Source organism: Dromiciops gliroides, chromosome 4, assembly GCF_019393635.1.
Source record: "Dromiciops gliroides isolate mDroGli1 chromosome 4, mDroGli1.pri, whole genome shotgun sequence".
NCBI lineage: Eukaryota > Metazoa > Chordata > Mammalia > Microbiotheria > Microbiotheriidae > Dromiciops > Dromiciops gliroides.
In genome coordinates this window covers 327,340,609-327,360,536 of record NC_057864.1, presented here as the reverse complement: position 1 = coordinate 327,360,536, position 19,928 = coordinate 327,340,609, and the positions used below count along the sequence as shown (strand labels likewise).

Sequence of the window (19,928 nt, the reverse complement as noted above, 5' to 3'; positions counted from 1 at the left end):
GTACATCAATGCAATTAGTTTGTCAGCCTGAAAATTAATGAAACAATTAATATATAACAGAATTAAGGTCTTTAATCTGGGCAGAGGAGTATCACAAAGTAGACAGAGGACTGGGGACAGGGGTAACCAGAACCCAGGTAACTTTGAGACTGCCCTTGGGAAGAGTAAGTTTCTCACAGTTTCACTAGGTAAGTTTTATATAACAAGCAGAAGCACATAAAGACAACTTGGAAATCTCTGGAGGGAGGCATTTGGGAGATCTACAAAATAATCAGAAGCTAGAATTGACAAAATCTGATGAGCCCCAGGCAGTTCATCGGCCTGGGAATGGAGAATAGGTAAGGATCGTTCAGTTCTTAATAAATTGTGTTTGTCAAGTTCCACTACAGATATGAACATTAAACTGAAAAAATAGCTTATGGTCATAATCTAGACCTTTCACCAAGCATTTTGTTTCTTATTGCACTTTAATAGTGGTATTTATCTTCTGTGTCCTACAAATTGTAAATTCCATGAAGGCAGCTCATTCTTCTTATCTTTCCCTTGATATGTGGCACACTGCTTTGAAAAATAAATATTTGCAGTTGGATGAGTGAAATAGTGAATTTTCAACATTTTTTAGTGGCATCTGAAGTCCCATACAATACTGTCAGAAGTGATTCTACAATAAAACCAATGGAATCAGAGACTTGAGTGACAGAGAATTTTAACTTCTTTATAATAAAAATTTGTTTTAAAATATTTTTAAACAAAATTTTTCATTGAAAATATTTTACATTTTAAAATTCACATGTAAAAGCCTCTTTCCCTTTCCCCTATAGAGGGACAAAACAATTAAAGTTCCTTATAATTATGAGAAAGGTTAACAGGAATAGCTGCGGGCAAAAGCTATCTTTGAAAACATAAATCAATGTATGATGCCTACTTTGCTGGGCTAATATGAAGAAAATTCTTTGTCAAGTTTAAGGTACTATATACATACAGGTTATGATGAACAGGATACTATCAGAAAAACCTGGAAAGACCTACATGAACTGAAGCAGAGTGAAATGTACTGTATACAAAATAACAGCAATAGTGTAAGATGATCTGCTGGGAAGCATGTGGTTATTTTCAGGAAGGCAGTGATCCAATATAACCCTGAAGGACTTATGAAAATTGCAATCCATCTACAAGAGAAAGAACTGATGGTATCTGAAAACAGATGGAAACAAAATTTTTTTTTTTAATTTTGTTTTTGACAAAAAACAAAACAAAACCCAAGAGCAGGCATTATCTGTATTGAGGTTAGGCAGGAAGCCTTCCCAATAAGATCAGAGGAGAAAACATAAGTCAAAAGAAAGCATCTGTCTTAGGCTCTTATAATTTAGTGCTTTTCTGTTAAAAACAAAAAACAAAGCCAAAGAGTTAAAGGCAAATTCTAGGTCCCAGTATCGTTGTTTTTCCCAGGACCTTCCCATGGAAGCCTAATATCAAAACAAGAGGTAAAGGCCATTATTTAATTAATAGGCCCATCCTTATTTCTTTCAGGTCCTGATTATAATGGGCACATAACTTTACTAATTCTTGGCATTTATTTAATTGATAAAATTCTTTTGAAAGTCTTTTCCTGTTTATAGTAAGCAAACATTAAATTATTAGAGAATTTGCAGACAAAGGAGGGCTTAATAAATCATTTTATGAAATATCCCAGCTATTTTACAGAAGAGGAAACTTGCCCAAGGTCACACATGTATTTAACTTTTTTTCTTTAAATGTTTTTAAAGTGACGAAATTATATGCTTATTCATACTTATTTTTTTTTAAACCTACCACTGATCTGCAGAAGCACCTTCAAATAGAGGCATTAAGTTAGTCAAATGCCAGTTCTAGAATGTTTATTATTCACCTTAAATTTTTTACTTTTCTGTTTTTTTGTTCTGGCTCTCTGATTTCATTGTAGGGAGCCTCCCAGTGAGGAAACTCCTGTGCTGATTTATAACAGCAGCACAATTTGTATTCTTGAGAATTGCCTGGGAAACTAAGACATTAAAGACTTGCTCATGGTCACTGAGCCAGTTGCCAGAGCTGTAACTAGAGCCCATCTTTCTGACATTGAGACTGGGCCTAAGTGGTGCAGTGGATAAAGCACCAACCCTGGATTCAGGAGTACCTGAGTTCAAATCTGGCCTCAGACACTTGACACTTACTAGCAGTGTGACCTTGGGCAAGTCACTTAACCCCCATTGTCCCACACAAACAAACAACAAAAAGAAAAAAGACTGGGCCTTTATCCACTTCTCCATTTTTTATAATCTATAGGAAATGAGTTTTGTATAATCTTAAACTTAGCTGGGAGAATACAAATACTAGCAAAAAGACAGTCCATGTCCTCAAGAACCTTTCCAGTGAGGGTTGAGGATGACAGCACATAAAATGGAATCTGAAAAGTGGGACAGTAAAGGCAATTACCAATATAGAAGAATAAAGGAGACAGAATCAGAACAGCTGAGAGAGTAATGAAATATGCCTGGCCTGGGCTTATCTCCAGAATGCTAGCTCTAGATGGAACTCACTAGTGGGATAAGGGGGCCAGCCTGGCAGAGGGATGGTCCAGGGTAAGAAGACCCCAGATGCTGAAGGAAGTTCTAGGGTAAGAAAGCAACTGAGTTGAGATGTCAGAGTTTGCAAAAGCTAATAAATTCTATGAACTTCAACATTTTTTGCACTTTTTTCTTGAAGGCTGGTTTGAGTCTACGAAAAGTAAACAGACATGTGGATTTCCCACTTGTGCTAGATTTAGCACCCTTTTGTTCTGTTACCTGCAAGGTATAGTATAACTGTTTTCACTTATGATAATAGCTATCAAGTATATTTTGTACAACATATTTGTACACTTTTAAAAAAATGTGTATTTTCATTCCATGAAGCAAATAACTACTTAATTATAAAGGAATATTGTATTCACTGTCCTCCTTCCTTTTGTCGTTGGATAATTATTATATGTAATATATTCACAGCATCTCTGAAAGCACAGGACATTGGCTAAGGTCCATGAGCAATCAAGCCACTCAATTATTAATTTTTGAACTTCTTTCCTTTGTATCATATGATGACCTTAAAACCTTCAGTGTCATAAGTAAGGCTACAAAGAAGGGCATGTTAAAGAATGGACTTGAATTTGATGATCCTGTCCCCTAAGGTGGTTTATGTAGCTTTGATATTTGGGGCGTTAATGATTGCCTGTAAAATTTTTGTTTCACAGGCAGAAAGTAGGAATTATTTAAGGAACATAGAATTGTTCGTTGAGTGAAATACTGTAAGAATGCTTGTCTAATTTTAGTATAGCTCTTTGTACTTCCTAAAAGGGCAAGCTGTTAGATAAATAGCCTAAGACATAGGATTTTCCAGACAATAAATTTAAATTTAATATGCTAACCTTGTATTTCTTGCCAGTTCTGTTAAATAAGTATTTGACCGCTGCTTTCCATGTGCCAAAGTTCTGTAATGGTCAAATTTTATAATATTGACAATATGAATTTATATTTAGTGACAATATGAATTTAATCATCCTTTGGAACTTCCCTTTGTATCCGTTACTACGACAAAATACTAATTTGGAATTTTGTTGTTGTTTTTTGGGAAAAAAAAAAAGAATGTAACCAGTGGAGAAAGAGTTCTCTATGGTCTTTATGGAATAGTGGAACATAGTGGCTCAATGAGAGGAGGCCATTATACAGCTTATGTGAAAGTCAGAACAACTTCCAAGAAACCATTGGACCATGTTGTTGGAAATAAAAATATCCACGGTATGTCATACTTAATTGCTTCTTCCATCCTTCAGATATTAAAATGACTGCTTCATATGTCTATGAAATAAACTGAAATTTCTTCATTATACTACTAAGTAAAAATTACTTTTCTAAAGAGGTAAATTTGTAACCTGGGAAGTCTTCATTAGAAATAATGAACAGGGGGCAGCTAGGTGGCGCAGTGGATAAAGCACTGGCCCTGGATTCAGGAGGACCTGAGTTCAAAGCCAGCCTCAGACACTTGACACTTACTAGCTGTGTGACCCTGGGCAAGTCACTTAACCCTCATTGCCCTGCAAAAAAAAAAAAAGAAATAATGAACAGTGCCCTTCTACTTGAATTTTCTTGGTAATTAGAGGACTGTTTCTTGGGGTGAAATAATGTTGGAGTTGATGACACAAGTCTTTTAATAGTATATAATATGTCTATTTTATTATGTAGATAACCACCTTATTACCTTTACGATAATGTCTTGAAAGAGTTCAACTTGGAAGGTACATACCTTGTATACATTTATATTACATATAATAGAAGGAACTTGTTTATATGTAGCAACATCTAGCAATAGATAGAAATAAGCAATGGTATACAGAGCTGTTTTCTAGTTCTATTACAGGAACCAAAATACATTAAAAACCTTTGGTAAGACTGAAAACAAGATAAAGTTAAATATTAAGAAAGGTTTCTTGGTTCAGTAAGAAAAATTCTAGCATCACCTTCTTTAGAAATTTTAAGAAAGAAAAGATGGACTCATTTTAATAATCGTCTAAACATGAACATAGCGGAAAGTAAAGGGATATCTCCAAACTACTGGTTTTAGACTATAGCCTATTGGATTAGGAACAAAAGGATCTCAAATTATTATATCCCTAGAATATTGTATCACACTCTGAATTCAAGGTTCCTATTTTTTTGGTCAAGTTTGAATTTTAAGAGCTTTAGTAAATGTGTAAAAAACATAATATTCAGTTATAATTTTCAGAAGAAAGGACAACAGCTTATATACTAGTTATTACTCAACAGTGGTGAATTCTTAATTGTAAACTCTACAGTTTTTTCAAAAAATTAAATATTATAAACAAGAATGCTTCAAATATTACAGTAGGTCAAATACTGGTAGTTTAAAATGTTACGTATACTTTAAAATCATGTGTTTTTCTTAAGGTTTTGTGTTTTTACTGAAACTATCAAGATAACTTATCCTCTGTCTCTGGTTCTACATATTTTTTTAGAAGACCCCAAACCCCTTCTTTATAGATGTCTTATTTCAAAATTAGAATTATTCTTTGAGCTAACTGCAATTAGAAAAAAAGAATTTAAGAATTTTTACTATTATTTATTATTTTTGTATTATAGGTTTAAAAGAAACAACAGGAGCATCAGCAGGACAGTGGGTGCATGTTAGTGATACTCATGTGCAACTGGTTCCAGAATCCAGAGCCCTTAATGCCCAGGCTTACCTTCTTTTTTATGAAAGGATATTATAGTGATCATTGTTCATAATTGTTCAAAAGTTAATGATTATTTAGACCACCTTTATTTAAATGTTTCAGGGGCAAACTGAATATGTAGTGTGGCTTTATTATATTTTTCTTTCATATAATTTATTGCATCCCTCAGATAGTCCTGAACTTTAAAAAAAGTTTTTCAGTTATTCTCTTTTAAAACAACATTTATTTCCTCAAAACTTTTAATGTTACATCTCCTTAAGTCAAATGCATAATACCTGCTTTTTCTAAGGTTACATATTTTTTTTAAAAAACATATCAATTATACTTGGAACCTGCAGCCCTTGAGTTCTGGGTGGTATTAGAATTTGTTTCATTATTATATAGATTTAGATTTTTGCAAGTTACTATCCCCTAAAACATAACTACTAACAGTAAAACCTAACATAATGCAATATAACATGAAGTTAGATGCATTCCTTTTTGCCCAGTCTTGTATATGCTTTCAACTTTCTTTTCGTAGTAGTAGGTTTACTAACAAGTAATTGATGGTAAAGTACCGGCCCTGGATTCAGGAGTACCTGGGTTCAAATCCGGCTTCAGACACTTGACACTTACTAGCTGTGTGACCCTGGGCAAGTCACTTAACCCTCATTGCCCTGCAAAAAACAAAAAACAAAAAAAACCCAAGTAATTGACTTACTGCTTTCATGTATTTTGGGAACTGAAAGCATAAAAAAAATGTCCACGTTTATGTTCACAGCCACCATGTAATAGAGTTTGAAGAATATCCTACACATGGATCACCAAGTAAAATTTTATATGTAGGCAACTTATAATGGGTTCCCAGAAGATAGTTGTCAGTTCATTTAGTACCATGGGAAAATTGCTAGATTACATTTTAAAGTTATTAGAATTGTATCATTTATAACATTCTCTTACAAGAAATTATAAAATTTTGTAGTGTTATATTTTAGTAATACTGACTTCAGCTTTTGGGAGAGGAGTTATGAGGTTACAATTCCTTTCTGTACTCAGCATATCATATATGGGTTAATTTTAATTTAATTAAATGTTAGCTTTTCTGATTGTTTCTTATGTACAAGTATTTTGGGAATAGTTTTTTCTTTGACCTTGTGACTGCTGTGAAAATATTGCTTTTTTAAAATAAATATAAACAATAGCTTTGTCAGGAAATGAAAGTAGAAGTAAAACTAAATCTATTTATTCTATTCTTGACCTGAAAAGTATTAAAATTACTTCTCAGGGTTAGGTTTTGGGTTTTTTTTTAGAGTACTCAGGGTATTTTTTTCCCAACCATAAGAACTGCATATAATTTTATTTATTACAAATGAGCCTATAAGTAAGCATTTAACTATAAAAGTTTAATTTCACAGTATCACTTTAAAAAATTCAATGAATAGAAGGCACCCAAGAAAATAGTTTGTCACAAAAAAAAAACATAGCACATGACAGCTCAGAATTTTACATTGGCTAATATAAGTAAGCTAAGGTGATGTTTTCTTCCAAGTTACCACTGTTATACATTGCCACTTGAATGGTATGTCATTGACCCCATTTATAGCAACAGAGTACCCTAATCAAATGCATAGGAATTAATAGCTGTCACTATCCAGGTAGTCTGATAAATGTTTGTCTTCCAGTACATTCTCTTTATGAAAAAAAAGGTAGGAAATGTTGGAGAATGTAAGTAAAAAAGTTATGTCTGTGCATTGATTGAGCATTGCTACCTCCTTAGACCATGACCCTCTGGCACAAAAATATTAAGTAGACCTTTCAGTAACTTATTGACTAATAAAGCTTGTGATTAGTTGTTAAGCTTTTGATAGAATACAAAATAGGGGGCTTGAATAGTACACATTTAAAATTTTGTTGTTTTTTCCTTGTACAGCATTAGCATTCACATTTCAATTGCATCTTTGTGTTCTGAATTTTTGGTCATTTGAGAGCTAGATATACACATGCTAAGATTGGGGGGGGGGGGAGACTGTGTGCATAATCTGGAAAGGCTAATAAGCTTTTTTTTTTTAAGTATCAAAATTATGATCTAATAGGATATATCCTAATTCAAAGATATACTAAGAAAGTATAGTGGAGTTTTGTTTTGTTTTTAGCTTAGTTACTAGTAAGCTATCTGTTTCCTAATCTAGCTATTTCTTTCTGATGATGCTAAGTATCAGTTATCTCTGTTTCTAGACCTACCAGGCCATTACTAGCAATTGCACATTTTTCAGAGACAATAGACTAAAGAATTTCTGTTGAAAGCTATTTCCCATTGTGTTAGGTTGAGTTTTTTAAAAGAAACCAGAGCCAACCTTACTTTATATCTGCTCACTTATACAAATAAAGCCTAAGGTAGTAATGGATTATCTCAGCAAAGTCAAAAATAAAGGGAAGTAAAGAATTCTTCCCAGCCAAATGAAGCAAAGTAAGTACAGAGAAAAAAAAATTTCAGCTCTTAGCACTAGTGATTAATTCATCAAACAGCTTCTCAAGCATTGATTTGATTACCGTTACATAAGTTTTATAATCATAGAATTTTAGAGCTAAAGGAAGCTTTAGTGGTCTGATTCAGGAATTGCCAGGGCCACCATAGAGCTTTACTTTTATGCAGCATTTAGTGTTTTGACTTCTCTCATTGATAGTCAAATGCCTTAACTATTAGGAACAACAGATTGCTGACCCAAAACTATCAGAGCTTTCATATTCCATAACCCTTGTGGGGTGGGGGTGTGGAAGCATGGTTTCCTGAAAGGGTTAACCCATTTGGAGCTACTCTCCTTATTTAGGCTCTTATTCAGCATAGGATTGGGGTGGGCAGAGCTTGCTTTTTGCCTACTACCTGTAATTCCTCCTGTTCCATACCTCATCCCCTCAGAGCCAGGTTCTCTCTGCCTTTGACAGCTACTTTAAGAAATTTGTACAAATATGCTAACAGGAAGTTTTTGAATACCCCCAATAGTCATCTTCCACTTAAAAAATGTGTAAACTACACATAAAGTTGGTGTGAAATCTCTGAAATCAATTATTTTTTAAAAGTCATTTTCTAAAAAATAACAGAAATGGCTCTTTTCCTTTAAAGAGGTTACTGATCCCTGATGTAGTCCAGTCTTTTTTTTTCCCCCCAGATAAAGAAACTTGAAACTGAGAGATTAAATGATTTTAACTAATTTGTTCTGGGTTTCTATTCTTATATTGGCAGAGCTGGAACCAGAACCTAATTCTCATGATTTGAATTCTCAGTGATCTTTCCACTCAGCCCTGCTGCATGTTTACCAGTGTATTCTGGGTTTGATATTTTACCTCAATGTCCTGAAAGCTGCATTAGCTTTTTTATAGTTCACTTAGTATGCACAAGCCGTAGTGGGTTTTATTTATTATTCCAGAAATAACAAGGAATAATGGTGGTTCACTTTTAATTTCCTTAGCTTTTAACTAATTATGAACTTTTTAGTCTTGAAATTTCTTATGTGACCTCAAGTTTAGGAGCTCTCTTTTCTTATTATGCAGAGTCCAGAATATTCATCTTCTGAACAGAAAAGTACTGTTTGACTAAAAATATAATATGCTGGTAATGGCTTTTGCTATAGAGAAAGAATGTATTCTATTTATACATAGTACATTTTTAATATAATTTTTGTTTTAAATGTTGCCAAAGTTGATTTGATACAATCTTATTAATGAAAAGATACATACTTTCAGGGATACTTAAATGAGAGGCCATTATAAGGAGGACATCAAAAAAAAAAAAAAGAAAAAGAAAAGGCAGAACAAGTAATTGGAAATTTTATAGATACTCAACTCAACTGCTATGGTCTAGAATTCTACCCTTTCCTGAATGAGAGCCTCAGTACCTAAGGTTAGAAATTAGTTTATAATATATGCTTAACTATACTTTTCTCCCTAATTTTTTTTTTTGTATTTCAGTGGTAAAATTATGACTAAGTATCAGTTACATGTATTTGATAGAGAAATAGTATTGCTTACTGTACTCAAGATTTATCATTTAAAATAACGCTTAAAATGTTTTCTTCAGAGTTTATTTTTATTAGATGACTGGAAAGAGTGGTGAGTTAGGTGATGTGGTGATAAACCATCCACAGAAAGGGTTAATTTTCTGTGAATTTTGATTTGTAAACAACTATTTAGTTGTGTATTTAATAGCTTGCATCCTACCTGTAATTATTGACATCAGGACTCAAATACTTACATGCTGAATAGAGCTTCCTGAAGAAGTAAATATAGCTTATTGTAAGAAATAAAAATTGAGCTGATGTATCTGGAGGTTTTTTTTAGTATCATTAAAAGTGTTCTGCCTATTTCTGAGTCCCCTTTCACACAAATTATTTCGTCTGCATGATCTCTTATAGGATAATCTTAGCAGAATCTCTATTTTATGTGCAATAAAACTGAACCTTCAGTTTAATACTTAGTGCATTATCAAATTGATTGTATTTTTAGTTATTTGAAATGTTTATTGTTAATGTAAAGTTGCCAAGAGGAAATGTATTTATAATACAACAGACAGATGAAATGAGAATATATTTTTAATTTTCAAAAATATTTTAGATTGGTTATAAATTCATATCTTTCATTATACCTGTAATTTAAAACATTCTGCAATGTTTTATAAAAGATAATCATGCATTTGATTTAACATGTTGATTTTATTGGGGAAAACATGTACATTCTTAATAAATATTGATTTGTTTGATGTATAGGTTTTTTTTTTCCATAAAAGTATTTTATTATTTTTCTCCCTCCCTCCCCCCCTCCCCAAGACAACAAGCAATCTGATATAGGTTATATATGTACCATCACATTAAACATATTTCTTTCTTCTTCTTCATCATCATCATCATCATCTCCACAGGGGTTGTTTCCCAGGATAATGGCTGAGGTCTCATTACCGGAAGCTGTGCTTTTCTCAAGGCTTTTGCTTCAGAATCTTGAACTGTCTCTAACCAAGATCATGGGGAGATAGTAATGAAGATGGTGGTGATGGTGTTGGTTTAACTTGTCTGGCATATGCTGCCTCCTATCACTCCCTCATGGTTCCTTACTACTTCCTCAACTGGGTGTTTTGACTGCCTTGTCAGTGGCTGTTTGTTGGCAGTCGTTGGGAATGGCTGACCTCCACAGTTGGAATTTGAAAAGGGGGCAAGTTCTAGTCATTAATGAGATGAGGATATAGACAGAATCTGGAGGAAGCACAGATAGTCTGGAATCTTGACTACTGATCTTGAGGACAAGGCAGAAAGGGGGAAAGCAATCAATGATCCTTTGAAAGGCACCCTCCTTACATGACACCTAGGTTAAAATAGGTTTCATTTTCTTCACTAAATGCAACTGTCAGCCCCATGGTAGGTACTTTGTAGCAAGGGGCAGAATTTCACAAGACACAGCTAGTTGGTTTTTCACCTCATATTGTAGCTAGTGAGGCTCCATGTAGTGAAGTTTCACAAGAAGTGGGAGTTTCTAGCAAAGCATTCCTAGCAAATTCCTGGATGAGTGATTGTAGAGGGTCTCAGACATAAACATCTCTAAAGCAGAGACAGCCTGTTCCAAAGACTACACTGAATGTGTAATGGGAAAAGAACTTGGATTAAAGCTTTAGCTGCTAAAGAGACTAGAAAATATCAGTGTAGTAGAAATGATAAAATTGACTACTCAAGAGTTAAAATCATTCACAATGCCTAGCTAATCTCCAAGGGAAATATTAAAAAAAAGATAATTTGATATCTCACTTCCAATAAACCATAAGAATAAGTAGAATTTTGCAATAACAATACTGAGTATAATGTTTGTATGTTTTTTAACTTAACATTCATTTAAAAAAATTTTTAGTTTCAAATAATCTGCCTCCCTCTAACCTCTCCCCCGTCCATTGAGAAGATAAGCAATATAATGTCCATTATACTTAGGAAATAGTGAAAAAATGTTTGTATTTCTGCCACAACCTAGAAAAGAGGGTAAATGGGTTTAAGGAGTATGGACTCTGTTATCCAGAATAATAAAATGTAAAAGTTCTGTGATGATTAAAAAATATGAGAGACATAGCTTATAAATTTAACCTTATGCAGATATCACTATGACTTGGTGAGAGTAGGTCCATGACTTCATTCATGTGAGAAAATGCAAGAAATAAAGGAGCAAAGGAAAAGCCTTATGTGAAGTTCGGTGGAGCCAGTAACATTCTTTAAGAACATTAAGAGTATCCTACAGGGGCAGCTAGGCGGCGCAGTGGAATGGAGCACTGGACCTGGAGTCAGGAGTACTTGAGTTCAAATCTGGCCTCAGACACTTAACACATACTTACTAGCTGTGTGACCCTGGGCAAGTCACTTAACCCTCATTGCCCCACCAAAAACCAAAAAATAGTATCCTACAGACCACATGAATAGGAAGTAGAAATAGTTAAGTTCAGGAAACAGCCTGACCTAGAGGCATCCTTCCAATCACCTAGGCTTGTGACTTAGGTATCATCTTTGATTCCTCATTGACTATCCTCCAACCCCATGGCCAATCTATTGCAAAGACCTGGGATTTCTACCTTCACAACATCTCTTATATACTGTTGTCGTCCTCTTCTATAATACCACCTTTGTCCAGACCTCATCACTTCACACCTGGACTATTGCAACAGCCAGCCACATGTGTCTCCCCACTCCAGTCCATCCTCCACTCAGCTTAAAGCTTCACAAAGTTTAAATTTGGTCTGTCATCCCCCCTACTCAATTTCAGTGGTTAGGTTGTTTTTCTGTCATGTCTAATTCTTTGAATGTTTCTTTTGGGGGGGGGAGGGGGCAGGGCAAACACACAGCTAGTAAGTAAGTGTCAAGTGTCTGAGGCTGGATTTGAACTCAGGTCCTTATGAATCAAGGGCCAGTGCTTTATCCACTGTACCACCTAGCTGTCCCCTATGTATAATTCTTTATAAATCCCATTTAGGATTTTCTTGGCAAGAGGTCCTGGAGTGGTTTGCCATTTCTTTCTCCAGTTCATTTTTGCAGTTGAGGAAACTGAGTTAAGTGAATTGCCCAGGGTCACACAGCTAGTAAGGGTCTGAAACCAGATTTGAACTCAGAAAAATTACTTCATTGGCTACTGCCTCCAGGATCAAATATAAAATCCTGGGCTTGTTTTTTTAAGCTCTCAATAAGCTGGCCCCCTTTCTAACTTTGCAGTCTTCTTAGTCCTTATACCCTCTCTTCCACCACATACTCTACTATCCAGTGACAATGGCCTTATTGATTTTCACACCAAATAGACACTCCCATCTCCAGATTCTGGACATTTTCACTGGCTGTTCCCCATGTCTGGAATTTTCCCTCATCTTGAGTTTCTGGTTTCCCTGGCTTCAAATCTTAGCTAAACTTTACAAGAAGCCTTTTACAGTTGTCCTTAATGCTAGTGCCTTTCCTCTGTTATCTTCAACTTATCTTGGATATATCTTGTTTGTATGCTGCTCTTTTCAGTTTCATCCATTAGACTAGTAAACTCCTTAAGATCAAGGGCTATCGTTTATCTTTAAATTCCCAGTGCTGGTACATAGTAGTTTATTAACAAATATTTGTTGACGATATAGTTATAAAAGAGGATTTAACTTTCCAGCAATCTACTGGAGGGAACTCTCTGCCTCAGCTGGTAAAAATTTCTTGATTTAGGGGGGCAGCTAGGTGGCCCAGTGGATAAAGCACCAGCCCTGGATTCAGGAAGACCTGAGTTCAAATCTGGCCTCTAACACTAGCTGTATGACCCTGGGCAAGTCACTTAACCCCCATTGCCCACAAAGCAAAACAAAATGTCTTGATTTGTTTAAGTATTTCATCCTTCAAAAAGTAGAAGACAGAAGCCCAGATACTTTCATTTAAATACCATACATACCCAAATCCAAGAAGCTCCTCCTCCTGAGGTCCTACCTCAGTCTCACCCCTTTTACCAGAGCAGCTTCCTATTGCACACTCTACTTGGAACAATTCATTTATGAATATGTCGAGTCCACATAACCTTTTAGGAACCACAGCTCCAAATCAAGGATGCCTTGCACTTTCTGACAGGAAGTGACCCACTGAGAAACATTTCTCTTTTAATAGGCTTTGGGGGGAGGGACATTTCTAATACTCTATGAAGCTAGAGGGTGTCATTTGCCAACAACTGCAAGAAGTTTAGAACTGTGAACTAGATGGCCTGCACTAGACAGCCTTTAAACAATAACATTCTTGGATTATATAAGCTCCTTTTGAATCTGGATTTACTAAAAAAAAAAAAAGTCAGGGACATTGGTAGGTGCTTGGAAAACAAAAACAACAGTTCTTGCTCTTGGGAGAGGGGGTGTGTAAGACATTCTATTGGAGGGAAATTAGTAATTTCCAGTAGGAGGGCACTAGAAACTGGGGGGGGGCACTTAAACTGAGATTTGAACACTAGGGACATTGGGAGGCATAATAGGAAGGGGTGCATTGCAGACATGTGATCTGGGAAAAAGCATCAATAAAGGAGATGGAATGTCATATATATAACAATGGATAGGCCAGTTTATCTTGAACATGTGTGTGAAGGAGAGTATTATGTAGTAAGCCTAGAAAAATAGGTTGGGGGTGATGGTGAAAGGCTTTAAATATCTGGATAAATGAAGAGGGGGAAAGCACTAAATACCAAGCACTGTGTTAAGAACTAGGAGACCAAAAAAAAAAAAACAAACAAAACCAAGGGAGCCCATTAAAAAAGGGAAAGTCCCTACTTTCAAGGATCTTACATTCTAATAGGAGACAAATATAGGAGAGAAGTAGTCAAGGAGCATGTTTTGTTTTAGAAAATTCCAGGGATGGCGAATGGGGCCATAGGACAGGAGACCTGACATTCCCTTAGCAGAGGCAATGACGGGGTTAAGTTGATTTTGCTTCAAGAATAAATGGGAGGGGGGCAGCTAGGTGGCGCAGTGGATAGAGCACCGGCCCTGGAGTCAGGAGTACCTGAGTTCAAATCCGGCCTCAGACACTTAACACTTACTAGCTGTGTGACCCTGGATAAGTCACTTAACCCCAATTGCCTCACTAAAAAAAAAAAAAAAAAAAGAATAAATGGTGGGGGCAGCTAGGTGGTGCAGTGGATAGAGCACCGGCCCTGGATTCAGGAGGACCTGAGTTCAAATCCAGTTTCAGACCCTTGACACTTAGTAGCTATGTGACCCAGGGCAAGTCATTTAACCCTCATTGCCCCACCAAAAGAAAGAAAAAGAATAAATGGGGCTGCCGCAGCTGCTTCTCCCCCGCCCCCTTCCCATGGAGCGGACGCCTCTTTTGTGAAGCTGCAGCTGAGAAGGTCCCCGGACCCGCCAGGGCCGACGAAAAGCCGAAGGAAGGAGTCAAGACTGAAAACAACGACCACATTAATTTGAAGGTGGCAGGGCAAGATGGTTTGGTGGTGCAATTTAAGATTAAGAGGCACACTCCACTTGGTAAACTAATGAAAGCTTATTGTGAACGACAGGGTTTGTCAATGAGGCAGATCTGATTCCGATTTTTTTTTTTTTTGCGGGGCAATGGGGGTTAAGTGACTTGCCCAGGGTCACACAGCTAGTAAGTGTCAAGTGTCTGAGGCCGGATTTGAATTCAGGTACTCTTGAATCCAGGGTCGGTGCTTTATCCACTTCGCCACCTAGCCGCCCCCCTGATTCCGATTTGATATGAAACAGACGCACCTGCACAGTTGGAAATGGAGGCTGAAGATACAATTGATGTATTCCAGCAGCAGAAAGGTGGTGTTTACTAAAAAGAGAACCTGCAACTCTACTCCAGAACTTTGCTCCCAAGGAAAACAATACATTCACAATTAGAAAATCAAGATTTGGTTCATCCACATCCTGACTGCTGTCGTATAGTTTTCTCTCTTTTTTGATTCCCTTCCCCCATTCCTTTATTGTACATAAAGTGACTGGTGTATGTGCACAGGCATAATGCGTTGTTTTTTTTTTAATTAAATGGCCTATGATATGTTTTGATCAACATCAAATGGAGATGGGGAGGGGAAAAAACAAACTGGTTCTGTGAAAATATCCCTTTTCTCCATTAGTAGCATGCTCATTCAACTTTTATCTTTATATTCTAGTAAATTATTTTGCTCTCACTGCTTAACAACAGCAACAATACACACACATACACACACACACAAATCCTTGCATACCTTGTTTGATTTGATAATTTCAATGTTTTTCTTTTATCATTGTAAAACCAAGGATGATTTTATAACTTTATTGTACAGTAGCTGTTACATTTAGGGCAATCTCTGTCTCTCAGTAGGGATAAATTACTATAAAGAAATTGATCCTAGATAGTTTTTCCTTCAAGTTAGACATCTTGTTTAAATAAACTTGTTTTAAATAAATAGATAGATAAACAAACAAACAAACAAATAAATAAATGGGGAGAGGGGCAGCTAGGTAGCGCAGTGAAGAAAGCACCAGACCCGGATTCAAGGAGGACCTGAGTTCAAATCCAGCCTCAGACACTTGACACTTACTAGCTGTGTGACCTTGGGCAAATCATTTAAACCTCATTGCCCCGCAAAAGAAAAAAAGGAAATATCAGTTTGGGAGTGATTAATTGGCAAAATAATTAATTGGGTACAGCATCCATCTGAACAGAGGGAATAGAAGGCACAGTTCAAGTGCAAAACCTGGAAGCATTTGTTGGGTGATAGGTGAGATTAGCAGCAGGGAGCCCAAATAGGATTCTTATCTCATAATTGACAAGATGGTGGAGTATTTGTTTGCCTCAAATCTTAAAAGAGAGAAATGCAATAGAAATATAGTAACTAAAACTGAATCCACAAGGTTGACTCCTAAAAATGATGAAAATCTTATGAAATGACATCAGAGAACTTAAATGTTTAAGAGATTACATTCAGCATCCACACCCTCCAATCCTCTCCATGAGTCAAGCACAAGTAACATTTTACAAACTAATGCTTCAGAGACAACTTATGGGTTTTCTTCCTTGATCATCATTTTCTAGCAGTAATAGACTGAACCTCCTGTTTCCCTCCTCCCCCCAAGAGATGGAAAACATAGATTCTGACCTTCCAAAGAAAGGACAAGTTCAACAGGTTGGGAAGAAAGACTTCCCATTTAAATAAAAGACTGGAAACCTAGATCAGCCAGTTCTTAGCCACCTGCAGTTTACTCTAGGCAGGTCACATTCTTGTGTTCCCCCAAATGGAAGAAGAAAGTATCAATGGATAAAGGAAATTAACATTAAGCACCTACTATGTACCAGGAACTGTGCTAAGCACTAGGGATTCAAAAAGAGGCAAAAGACAGTCCCCTGCCCACAAGTAGCTCACAATCTAACAGGGTAGACAACCTGTAAACAAATCTATAAAAAGAAGCTATATACAGATTAAACAGGAAATAATTAACTAGAATTAAGAGGGACTGGGAAACCCATTCTGTAAAAGAGATTTTAGTTGGAACTACAAGGAAGCCAACAGGTGGAATTGAGGGAGAGCATTCCAGACATGAGATAGCCAGAGAAAATGTCCAGAACTGAGAAATGGAGTGTCTGATATGAGGAACAGAAAGGAGGCCAGTGTCACTGGATAGAGAAATATGTGGTGTTAAGTGAAGTGTAAGAACACACTAAATGTAGGAGGGGTTTAGGTTATAAAGGGCTTTGAATGCTTTTTGATCCTGGAGGTGATAAAAGAATCACTGGAGTTTATTGGTGAGAGTTGGAAGGAATGATATGATCTGACCTGCATTTCAGGAAAATTATTTTAGTGACTAAATGGAAGATAGGTTGAAGTAGGGAGAGACTTGAGGCAGGCACATCCACCTGCAGGCTATTGGAATAATCTAGGCATGAAGTGATAATCCTCTCACCATAGGGGAGGCAGTATAAACCAGAAAAAAAAGTGACTGGTAGTACAAGAGAAAGACCAAAGACCAAAAATCCAAGGGAAAAAAGTAAATGCTTTGCTTGAAAGCAGAAAAACCTATAACAAAGCTTATAAAGACTAGAAGAAAAATGAGTAAATTTCCAAAACACAAAACAAAAATATTATACTAAGAACAAAAATGAACCATCATTTTCCAGTTAAACAAAAAATTATGCCTTTCTACTCAAAGATCATGCACAATAGCAAAAAACTGATTTGAAAGAGAAAAATCTTTAAAAGAAGAAATTAAGTTGGTCATTAGATCTCTCAATACAGAATTAAGAAATATAAGTAGCCTCAGACAAGTAACACTTACTAGCTGTGTGACCCTGGGCAAGTCACTTAACCCCAATTGCCTCACTAAAAAAAAAGAAAGAAAGAAATATAAGTAACAGTGTACATAATTTAAGGGCAGTTAGGTGGCACACCTATCCTGGGTCTGGAGTCAGGAAGTCTCATCTTCCTGAGGCCAAATCCAGCCTAGCTGTTGACCCTGGGCAGGTCACTTATCCCTGTTTGCCTCAGTTCTTCATCTGTAAAATGAATTGGAGAAGGAAATGGCAAACCACTCCAGTATTTTTCCCCAAATGGGATCATAAAGAGTTGGACATGACTGAAACATCCACACAAGAAGTACTTAATTTAGTACTCAAGATGGAGAATCTCTTAAGAAGTAGAGACACAGAAGGAAAATAACAAATTTAGAATACAAAAATACAGAAATGGAAGAAAATTTTGATGACAAGAAACAAGGGCAACAAGTTTAAAAGAAAATGGAAAACAATTAATAGTGATTAATGTTTCTTCTGTATTATCTCCCAACTTGAACTCAGGAATGCAGTTCCCAACAGGTAGATGACTACTTTTACCTCTTTTACCTACTTTAGAGATAACCTCAAAGAGCTGGAGTTCCTAGTACTATAGCTCCTGAACCCCAACTAACATACTCCTCATTATCAATAAGAATCAGTTGACTTCTATTAGCTTTCACAAATGAAATTTACTGAGAAAGTAGGCCAAGAACAGTTACAAAAACATTCTTTCCCAAACCAGGAGCACATTCTCCTCCTCCTCTCCATCCCTTCACCCCCACTACACATAAGGTTGCTATGGAGAGTGGGCTTAGGACTCAAACTGAAACATACAAAGATAGTGAGATTCACTTGTAGAGAACGTGTCAAACTGGTAGCTCACTCACTGTTCATGGTTTCTAGCAGTTTTCCCTTTGTAGAGGGGTTTCCTTTTGGAATGTGTCTCTGCTAGGCTCTGAGGACTGATGTCTTTCTGGAGTCCATAGCCAATAGTTTTTTACATCAAAAAAAGCCAGAGTCTATGAAATGCTGTCATCCTTGGATGACAATCTATATCTGCATCCCCTTTCTTGTTTGCTATTGACATCACCTCTGTAGACTCTGATATTTTTGTGTATTGAGACTTCTGATGGTTCTGATAGATCACCTTAACTTGCATAATCCCTTGATCCCTCCCTACTCAGAATATGTATTCATATAGGTCAGGAAAGAATAAACATAAAGGAAACAGATGCCAAGTGCCAAGTGCTTTCTACACTTCAAAGTGGGGCATCAAGGTTGTACAGTAGATAAAGCACTGGCCCTGAAGTTGGGAGGACCTGAATTCAAATCTCACTGCAGACACTTACTAGCTGTGTGACCCTGGGCAAGTCACTTAACCCCAACGTTTCCAATTGTCCTGATCTACATCTTGCCACTGGACCCAGATGGCTCTGGAGGAGAGAGTGAGGTCCCCTGGCAAGATATAGATCAGGACAACTGGAAATAGCCCCTAAGGCAATGGTAAACCTTCAACTTTTTTTTTTTTTACTTTTAGTGCCATTTTAATTTAACAAACCATTAGTAGACCATCCCAAAGACTCCTGACTTTCATCACCGAAAGATGTTTAAATCAAATACTGTAGGAAGACATGACTGGCAGGCTGGTATCTTCTGGTAGAGATCTTCAAGGGAGACCCAGCTAGACCCCAGCATGGTCTTGCTGGAGTAACCTATGGCTGAGGGGTGTACCGTAGGTATTTCTTGCCTGAAGGGAGCTTTGGTGAAGACGCCTTTAGTAAAGAGTTTTTTGGCCTCCTCTTCAGAGAGAGTTGGAATAACCATGACACTATCTCCACATTTCCAGTCGACCGGAGTAGCAACCTTCTTGTATGCTGTCAACTGAAGGGAATCAACCACTCTGAGGAGCTCATCGAAGTTCCTACCAGTTGTTGCTGGGTAGAGGATAGAAAGCTTCAACTTCTTATCTGGGCCAAAAAAAAATACCACACGAGCTGTCAAAGGCATGCCCTGGCCATCCCGTTCATCTGGCTCTAACATGCCCAACTTGAAGGCAAGGTCTCGGTTGTGATCATCAATGATGGGGAAAGGCAGCTTCTCTGTGGGCTCATCTCCATTGTATGCATTGATATCCTTACTCCAGGCAAGATGGTCTTGGACAGAGTCGATGGAAAGAGCAATCACCTTAACATTCCGCTTGGCAAATTCCGGGGCCAGCTTGGCAGCATGGCCTCTGTTGTGCACACTGAGGTAAAGTCCCGAGGGTGGGAGAAGAGAATGCCCCATGAGTCTCCGAGGAAGTCGTGGAAGCGGATGCGGCCGATCGTGGTGTCCGCCTCGAAGTTGGGGGCCTCGTCTCCGAGCAGCAGACCTCCGGGCATGGCGGCGGCGAGGAGCAGGAGGAGGACGGAGGGGAGAGG

At 37.0% G+C, this 19,928-nt stretch overlaps 3 protein-coding genes across 5 annotated transcripts in view; 2 read left to right on the top strand and 1 right to left on the bottom strand.

Annotated features, from left to right (window-relative positions):
* The window catches only part of USP45 (ubiquitin specific peptidase 45), a 90,109-nt gene extending 80,168 nt beyond the window's left edge, over positions 1-9,941 (top strand). For all 3 annotated transcript variants that reach the window (XM_044001355.1, XM_044001354.1, XM_044001356.1), the window contains 3 exons: positions 2,722-2,808; positions 3,635-3,788; positions 5,148-9,941. In XM_044001355.1, coding sequence (XP_043857290.1) covers positions 2,722-2,808; positions 3,635-3,788; positions 5,148-5,278 — 372 coding nt within the window. In that variant the 3' untranslated portion in view covers positions 5,279-9,941. The remainder of the gene's footprint in view (positions 1-2,721; positions 2,809-3,634; positions 3,789-5,147) is intronic.
* A 3,311-nt stretch (positions 9,942-13,252) lies between these two features.
* Positions 13,253-15,034, top strand: LOC122755090 (small ubiquitin-related modifier 2-like). The gene is made up of 3 exons (XM_044003457.1): positions 13,253-13,323; positions 14,551-14,753; positions 14,958-15,034. Exons 1-3 carry the CDS (start codon positions 13,253-13,255, stop codon positions 15,032-15,034), a joined length of 351 nt encoding a protein of 116 aa, XP_043859392.1.
* A 4,186-nt stretch (positions 15,035-19,220) lies between these two features.
* LOC122726109 (peroxiredoxin-6-like) lies at positions 19,221-19,928 on the bottom strand. The gene is given in 3 exon segments (XM_043963627.1): positions 19,221-19,266; positions 19,268-19,742; positions 19,745-19,928. Coding segments are annotated over 3 exon segments (666 nt in total). The 5' UTR covers positions 19,890-19,928.